Raw genomic sequence first — 9,662 nt, 5'->3', positions numbered from 1 at the left:
TATCCTAGTCTAAAAATTCTCCTTCTCCTGAAGAATGTATCTAGTCTTTATTTGCTTTATTCTGTAGAACGACCATGCGAACCAAGGAGAATGGTGACGAATAGAACGGCTCCTTTTAACGCGTTACACGGTCGACACAAATATAATAATATAAGTGAACTCACATATGAATGTGAAGAAGTGCCAACAAGGAAAAGAGAGAGACACAACCGATAAAGATGAATAAAGAGAAAATTTTATTAGAGCATTAAACTGTATGTTTGTAAGCAAAGGAGTGTGTGTAATACAAATATGTGTATGTGAATGCAACAGAATACAGAGCATAGAAAAGAGTCTGTAACAAGGACGTTAAGCGTCTTGAACACAAAGATAAGAAATACTAGTTCTTAGTTAAATTACACAGTAGGTTGAAAGTCTGTACATAAGAGGTTGTGGCCGAATAGCAGAGCTGAAGTGTCACATGTTGTGAGAAGAAGTTGAGGCTACGATGCTGCGACCGGTTACTTGGTACAGGAGTTCTCGCAGGTTGAGTTCTGGCTTTTATTCTCGTGGTGAAGAAATTCACACTAACAGTGTTGAGAGAAACTGCGGTTGCTGTTGGTAGTGTGTACGTAGAGGCGTCGAGTTGACATTGGCGACGAAGCTTGTAGTAAACAGTTGAACGGTGGTGTTGATGTCGTCGCTGGAATCTGGCTGGCTGGAGTTCTGTGGTCAATGGCTAGACCTCAGAAGGTCTAAAGCCGCGGCAAACTGGCGTGGATGAAACAGGCTATTTTATAGGAAAAAATCGGCCCCAGAAGCATCAGAAAACACTCTCTCACGTGACCTTATCAGAAGGCCACGATTGGTTGGTATGCACCCTGGCGCGAAACAGAATCAGAGATAAATGCCGTGCAAATAACAGCCAATCAAGGTGACGGACACAGCAGGGTCCAAGAAGACCAGCTGTTACTCGCTACATCCGCATTTACAAACATACAACCGAGAGAGAAACTTCGCTACAATCCAATACCCGATCAATAACCTATATCTTACAGTTTTCAAATCCTGAAGTATAATCTCTGAAATGTTTATAAATGTATTGATCCTTACCCATTTAAAACGCCTGTCGGATTGAGATGGAATAGATCCCGCCTGTCTGTGTTACTTCAGATGCTTAAAATATTTAGATCAAGCCTGAGTAGCCCCATTTATTAGCAACATTATTACACTCGCTTTCAGATTCGTATTTTTCTTTTGTTGCACTCTTCGGTTTAATATAAACTACTTTAACAAGCTCACACTAGAGAGAAGCATTTAGTCGCTAGGAGCTATTTAAGAAGTGGTTGCATTGCGCTCGTGATAAGCGTTTACCAACCACAATAATAATCATAAACAGTAAACAGCAATGGATAAAAAACGAACAGGATGTAAAACAAGATATTAAAATCCCATAATATTCAGACACAAATGAACGTAAAGATACCAAGAAATTCTAAAGAAATCGACTCGCCGACGCGTATATCTATTTATATACATGAGAACACACACACACACACACACACATCAACTCAAAGACAAACTTAACAGAAGATGACATAAAAACAAACAACCACACACACACAATACCACCGGAACACATTAAAATATTACACATATCACGAGCATTTACTCCGGCGCGGTTGGTAAATGCCAGAAATATCTTTCAAAAAATCTTCATTCTGATCTTCTCATGGACAAACCAAAGCAAGAGACTACAGTTCCATATTTAAGAGATGAGAAATTATGTACATTATTTACATTCGACAGATATTTGTCCTCATTTTGTTAACACACCGTTTCGGCTGATATACACTCCAGCTTTCATCAGGTGTGTTGGGGAAATTTCGAACCTGGGTTCTTATTCCTAAGGTATTTTTCGATGTTATTATTATTAATATCATTATTGTTGTTGTCATTATCATTATTCAGGTCACTGCCTAGAATCGAACTCGGAATCTTGGTGTTAGTAGCCTGCGCTCTTAACCACTACGCCATAAGCCCGTGAGCAATTATGGAGTGAATTTTAGAGCTTATAAATCTAATATTTTCCTATCCTTCCTTAATACCAGTTCTCATATGCTATTCATATCTGCACTCGGTCTGCGTAGGAGGTTGTTGTGTCGTAGCATATGTGCTGCTTCTTTTAGTTTTCGTATTTTCCAGTGGTGTTCTCTGTCTATTATTTTAACTTCATCCCACAGGGTGAGGTGGTATCCATTTTTCCATACATGATCAGCTACACCCGATCAATATCTCCTCGTGTCACAGCTTTGCGATGTTCGTCTACCCTTGTTTTTGAGGGGGCGACATGTTTCGCCCTTGTATAACTTACCACAGCTGCATGGGATGGAGTACACACAGTCTTTGGTCATATTCTTTTCTATTAGTGGTTTTACTCGAAAGAGATATTTGCGAAGTGTTGTATTACTCTTGAATACTGTCCTGATGTCATATGGGCCGCATATCTTTTGCATCTTCTCGGAGAGGCCTTTCACACAGCGTAGACAGACTGTGGACAGTTTATTGGCTTCATCCTCTCTCTTCTTCATAATTGGAGTGGATAGTATACTTTTGGGTTAGTTATTGCTTAACAGATCATTCTTGAACTTGATCATTTCTTTGTGGTGTGTATCACGATCGCTACTTATATTCTTTGCACGATGTTTTAGGCACTGAGCAATCCCTCTGAGCAAAACAACAACAACAACAACAACAACAACAACAACAACAATAATAATAATAATAATAATAATAATAATAATAAATACAAAGACCTGGAAATAGAGATAACTCGAATGTGGAATCTAAAAACAGAAACAATTCCTATCATAGTAGGTGCCTTAGGTATAATAAAAAAATATTCAGACAAATACATAACAAAAATAGCAGGACTTACAAATATATATAACATACAGAAAATTGCACTACTGGGTACTGCACACATTCTACGCAAAACACTTTCAATACAGTAAACATAAGAGCACCACAGCAAACCACAGCACATACCCAAGGCGCACAGAGCTGCGCTCGGTAGTGAAGTGAAAGCACGTTATAAAAATAAAACTACTGAACAATAATAATAATAATAACATCAAAAAATATATTAGGAATGAAAACCAGGTTCGAAATTTCCTCAAGACACCTGATGAAGGCTGGAGGGTATATCAGCCGAAACGTTGTGTTAACAACAAACAAGATGAGGACAAATATCCGTCGAATGCAAATAATGTACGAAGGAAGAGACAACAAAAACCTTCGAGCAGTAAGTAACTCTTTGTTCCCTTCAATTGTGTTTTAACTCATTAGGATTATGATCAAGATTGGTTGTGTGAATGCGCGAGGCTTAGGGTCCCCTTGGAAACAAGGGTACCTCTTAAATGACATAAAGTCACACAAATTACAAATCATAGCCATATATGAGACCAGACTCCATAATCCACGGGCCCTAAAGTCCATGTTTGGCGGACAGTTTAACATTTATTTTTCTTTCTGTCTGCCGAGAATGGGCGGTAGTGGCACGGCGGTACTTTTTCGCAAGAGTCTGGATCTCGAAGTAAAGACAATATTCGTAGACCCGGAGGGTCTACGAATATTGTCTTTACTTGTCCTGGATGTCGACGGCAGCAATGGATGTGCATATCAGTCTACGCACCGCTTTTAACAGGTCGACCGGATTTCTTTCGATGTCTAGAAATATTCCTAGGAATGTCTCGTCTTTTACTTTTAGTGGGGGACTGGAATGCTACATTGGACACGCATCTTGACTATGTGGGCAGAGATAGTAATAGGAGGGGTTGCAAATGCCTCGAGTGATATTATCAAGAAACTTCATCTTGTCTTTCCCTTTCAATACTCTGAGGTATTGCCCATGCATTATTTTCATTTTCCAGTTGTACAGTCTTTGCTGTCCATCTTGTTTCTTAAATGATTTTAGTAGCCCGCGCTCTTAACCACTACGCCATATGCCCACGGGCATATGGCGTAGTGAGCGCGGGCTACTAACCCCAAGGTTCCGAGTTCGATTCACGGCAGCGACCTGATTAATAATAGTAATAATAATAATAATAATAATAATAATAATAATAATAATAATAATAATAATAGTAACATCGATAGGAATGAGAATCCAGGTTCGAAATTTCCCCAAGACACCTGACGAAGGCTGGAGGGTATATCAGCCGAAACGTTGCGTTAACAACAAACAAGATGAGGACGAATATCCGTCAAATGTAAATAATGTAAATAATGTATGATATATGATATATAACTAAAATTAGGGCTAAATCTATGAGGCATATGTGTAACCACTAATTACTTTGATTGATTGTATGTACCCTGTAAATATTTCCTGCTGTAAATGAAGCGCTCCTCACAAAAAAAAAAAAAAAAAAAAAAAAATGAAAAATAAATAGTAAATGAATAAATAAATAAATAAAATTCTAAAATAGATACTGCTTAATCATTTCCTTTATACTGGTGCAGGAATGGCTGTGTGGTAAGAAACTTACTTTCCAACCACATGGTTCCGGGTTCACTATAGGCACAAGGTCAGAATTTTAGTGGGAGGGGGATAGTCAATTACATCAACCTCAGTACTCAATTGGTACTTACTTTATTGACCTCAGAAGGATGAAAGGCAAAGTCAACCTCGACAGCATTTGAACTCAGAATGCAAAGGCAGGCCAAATACCACTTAGCATTTTGCCCAGCATGCTAATGATTCTGATGATGTGCCAGTGTTTAGACTGTGGGTGTTTCCAGGTTGATTTTTGTCAGGTAGGGAGATGAAATAGGGAGTTGAAGGATGACGAGTTCACACTCAGCACAAAGGCCCAGGAGGAGATGGCCATTGGCATTGCATTTCTCAATGCCGTGATGGCCAAGAATGCCATTCCACAAACAATGGTCACTGCTGACTCTGCCGTTAAAATGTTCCAACAAGATGAGTTTGTCGTGCATGGGGACTTTCTGGGTGGTGTAGTCCAGCAGGTTGTAGAACAAAGCCTTGATGTCATCTTCAGATGTGAGGGTAGGGGCATACACAGAGATCAGTGTCAGGAATCTGTCGCGAATGAGTGGGATCTGAACAGTCATCAGGTGCTCATTGTCGGCAGTTGGGATGAGTCTGTGTTGGTCCATGAATTGCGTTTTGATGGCAAGGCCAACTCCATGGATGCATGGTTCATTAGGATTCTTCCCCTTCCAAAAGATGGTGTATTTGGAGCCAGCTTCCCTGATGCTGTCTTCTCTGAGAATCCTAGTCTCGCTTGAGGCTGCCACATTGATGTTGAAGCAGGCAAATTCCTTGCAGACGAGGGCTGTACATCGCTCTGGTCAACTAATATCACTCTTCTCCTGGAGAGTGCAGATGTTCCAGGCCCCGAAGGTGAGAGGTTATGAAACAGAGGATTTAGTAGAGTTCCGACTGCTAAGTGGGAGGCTCGCCAGCCGCGGTATGCTGGCCAGATCAAGTTGCTTTTCTAGGGGCTTCTCCTTGACGGATGGGTTGCAGTAATCCTAAAGAAGTCAGCTCAGTCACGAGTCTAGCTGCCAAACTCCAATGTAACGGCTATTCATTGGAAACTTCCAGCTTTCCAGACCTGCCTCCGGTGCCCATGATACCATCGACATTGGGCTTTATGAGACAGATTAGAAAGGCAAAGCCATTCACTGAGTAAATTGTTTGAGGTCACCATGGTTGCGTGATGGCCACGTGCACACACTTGGCCAGGAACTTCTCCACTGTTGTTCAAGAATAGAGACGTGCAGTCTAGATGAGGCTGGTTGCAGCAAGCTGCCGGTAACTATCCACCTTTGTCACACTTGCCCGCCAGGCGTTGCCCTCTTCTGCCGGAGTCAATCCTTGGGGGCTTGAGATAGCCCTCCTCTGCTTGCTCAACCACTGGGGTCTTGATGTTGGTGTTTGGTCATGTTTAGTCTGGGGCCTCATCCCCGACCTTGCTGCCATGGGTGGCCTTACCAGAAGTCTAAGACTCCAGATGGCCATATAATTTTGTTAATTTCCTTTTTCATATGAATCAACCCTCGTCATCGACCACAACTGCTTTACCTGCCAAGATAACTTCTCATATCTCTTGATTTTTCTTTCTTTCTTATCGCATACCTTGTTGTCAGCTGGGCATGCTATATCTATGATCCAGCATGGTTTTTTTTTCTCAATTAAGACTATGTCTGCTTCCTATTCCCTATCTCATGGTTGTACTGAATCATGAAATCCCATAGGATCTTTGCATTTCTATTTTCGACAACGCCTTCAGGTTTGTGGTCGTACCTGTTTTTTACTCTGTCAAGTCCACACTTGTTGCAAAGTGTACAATGGACAAGCCTTGCTATATTGTCATGGTGTCTCTTATAATCCTTCCGGGCTAATGGTGTACATTGACTGGTAATTATTATTATTATTGCTATTATTATTATTATTATTATGACATGCGTACAAAATCAAAGACTAATAACAGCAAAAAAAATTTTCTCAGTTAAAAATCATTGGCTAAAATACAGGTTTCAGGATATATTGCAATTTGTGAGTCACCAGTAAATATCCCAGTGTTATGATGAATGTATAAAAAAACTAGTTTCAGAGCTGGGAGTGATTCTTTTCTTTCTTTCTTTTTTTTTCTCAATGCTATAACAAATTTTATAACCATCAAAACAAACTTTGGAAGTTAGTGGGTCTAAATACAAGGCAATTAAAAAAGTAATACAAAGAAAATAGTGATAAATGTCCATGACTGTGTGATAAGAAGCTTGCTACCCAACCACATAGTTCCAGGTTCAGACCCACTGTGTGACACCTTGGCAAAAGTCTACTACAATAACCTCAGGCCAACCAAAGCCTTGTAAGTGGATTTGGTAGATGAAAACTGAAAGAAGCCTGCCAATATACATACATACATACATACATACATACATATATATATATATATATATATATATATATATATAAACAAATAGTGAATGAGTATATGAATATATACGTACAGGTATGTGCATACCGACATCCACCTGTATGTATAGGTGCATATCTGGGTACAGGACATTGCAAACAAAACAGAGACCAGAAAACACACAAGCCACATAGAGAACATTCTACTTCATCAGCTACCTCCGTTTTAACACCGGCGTTTCGAAGAGCTAGGCAGGACGCATCGTTAAAACGGCTCTTCCCATGGACCGCAAATTAAATTTGTATACACAAATTAAATCTTGCCATGGAGGAATGTTGTGGCGGACAAAATACAAGACAGGAAAACAAACAGAAAAGGCTTTACGGCCAGACGAGAAAAATTGTTTGTGTGTGAACGCTGTGAGGCACGAACTTGAAAGTAGGGACGAAATGGTTCGTGTATTTGCTCGGCGGCAGCCAAGGAAGAAAAGGATTATTGACCGGAAGCATGTGACCATGCCGGTGTAAGGGGAAGAGAGAGAGTGGCAGAGGGAGAAACAAAGGGAGGAAGTAGAAGAATAGGTGAGCAACGAGAGGAAAAGAGAAAGAGAGGAAGTACGAGGGGGAAAAAAGAGATACGTAGTAGTAACAGAGGAAGAACGAGAGGGGTAAAGAGGAAGAACGAGGGGGGAAAATGATAGAGGAAGAGAAAGAGATAGAGTAGCGTCGGAAAATATGAAGTTACGAAAAACTACTTACAATTGGAGATACACACACACACACACACACACACACACACACACACACACACACACACACACATATATATATATATATATATATATAAGATACAGAAATAAATTTATTTCTCAAACTCGTGATAATGCTATAAATGTGAGTTCGAGTCTCATGGCTGGCCAGTAACGTATTTTTCTGCAATAGATGGATAATTTATCCTGATCACGCTATTTATAGCACTATCACGCGTTTGAGAAATAGATTTATTTCTGTATCTTAGAATACGTCTCAACGCTTCTAAAATAGAACAAACAAATATATATATATATATATATATATATATATATATATATATATATATATATATATATATATATATATATATATATATATATATATATATATATATTAAATATATACTTTTATAAAACAAAATTTTACAAAATATATAGTATCTGTTAAATCTGTTAACAATCTTAGCAAAAAGCTCACAGGTGAGCTTTTGTATATATATATATATATATATATATATATATATATGTATATATATATATATATATATATATATACAAGAATAAGGGCAGGGAATCGTCAATTAATAATAGAATTAATAATTAACAATTTTGCCAAGTAGTTCAGTATGAAAAAACCTTTATCGGTAAAACCATTTATCATCATAAATATACAGGGATTAGCATTGAGTTGCTTCTCCAACATACTGAAAATTTAGAAATAGCAGTCAAAGAACTACTGATTCTAAACTACAAATTTTTCTCTAAATGGATGGCGATATTTATGGCACACATAGAACAAAAAACCGGAGGGGAAAGCATAAACAAAACAAGTCTCTAGTTAATCAGATACGATCGTTTCATGGTTAAGAGAATGAAAATTTCCCTATTCCAAATCATCTTTTTTAGAGACACTTTCAAATTTATCAGAATATCGGACTGATGATTTGGAATAGGGAAATTTTCATTTTCTTAACCATGAAACGATCGTATCCGATTAACTAAAGACTTGTTTTGTTTATGCTTTCCCCTCCGGTTTTTTGTTCTATGTGTGCCATAAATATCGCCATCCATTTAGAGAAAAATTTGTAGTTTAGAATCAGTAGTTCTTTGACTGCTATTTCTAAATTTTCAGTATGTTGGAGAAGCAACTCAATGCTAATCCCTGTATATTTATCATTATATATATATATATATATATATATATATATATATATATATGTCTCTTAAAAGATAGAGCTCTAAATCGATACATTGAAGATACTTTATTACAGCAACAATTATAATATCAGAAACAACCACAATAAGCCAAACCTATGCACATTTCAATAGGGTATCCAGGATAAATAAACCACATCATAAGATGTCTCATAAAATATTGTAACATATTACAACATATTACAAATTACAAATTATAAATTGCTGGATACTCCATCTCTTCAGGGTCGCATTATTGCCATCACCAATACTACTATTATTAGCAAAACACACACATCATCAAAGAGGGTGAAAGAATAATCGACGGTACGCAACCTACCATCGTTATTTTCTTTCAGAATGTAAACAAACAAATCAAATCAAATCCAGTGACGTACACCGCCCGGTTTACAGCGTAAAAATCCCTTGCCAAAAATTTTTCCCCATATACATCAAGATTTCCTAATGGATCTTTCTATAACCATAATATATTAACTATACCCACCCGTACACCCGCACACACACACCCACTCACCCCCACACACACATACACATATATATCTATACTTACATACACACACACACATATATATCTATATATATTTTAATATATAACCATATACACACAAACACATATATACATACACATATGCATGTATATACATATACACACATACATATACACATACATATACACCCACATATAAACGCACACAAATACACACATACATATACATATATACGTATACATCCTCACATACGCACGTACGTACATACATACATACATA

The 9,662-nt window shown here is 38.0% G+C and overlaps 1 protein-coding gene across 1 annotated transcript in view; it reads left to right on the top strand.

The window, feature by feature from the left end:
* The first annotated feature begins 3,227 nt into the window (after nucleotides 1-3,227).
* Nucleotides 3,228-9,662, top strand: part of LOC106884080 (MAM and LDL-receptor class A domain-containing protein 2) — a 139,662-nt gene continuing 133,227 nt past the window's right edge. Inside the window, exon 1 of the mRNA XM_052966613.2 lies at nucleotides 3,228-3,283. Within this exon, the coding sequence (XP_052822573.2) occupies nucleotides 3,239-3,283 (45 nt within the window). The 5' untranslated portion in view covers nucleotides 3,228-3,238. The remainder of the gene's footprint in view (nucleotides 3,284-9,662) is intronic.

The sequence above is a fragment of the Octopus bimaculoides genome, chromosome 3 (assembly GCF_046866305.1).
Source record: "Octopus bimaculoides isolate indiv1 chromosome 3, ASM4686630v1, whole genome shotgun sequence".
NCBI classification, from domain to species: domain Eukaryota; kingdom Metazoa; phylum Mollusca; class Cephalopoda; order Octopoda; family Octopodidae; genus Octopus; species Octopus bimaculoides.
Note: the sequence above shows the minus strand (reverse complement) of the source record. Positions and strands in the feature narration are given on the sequence as shown.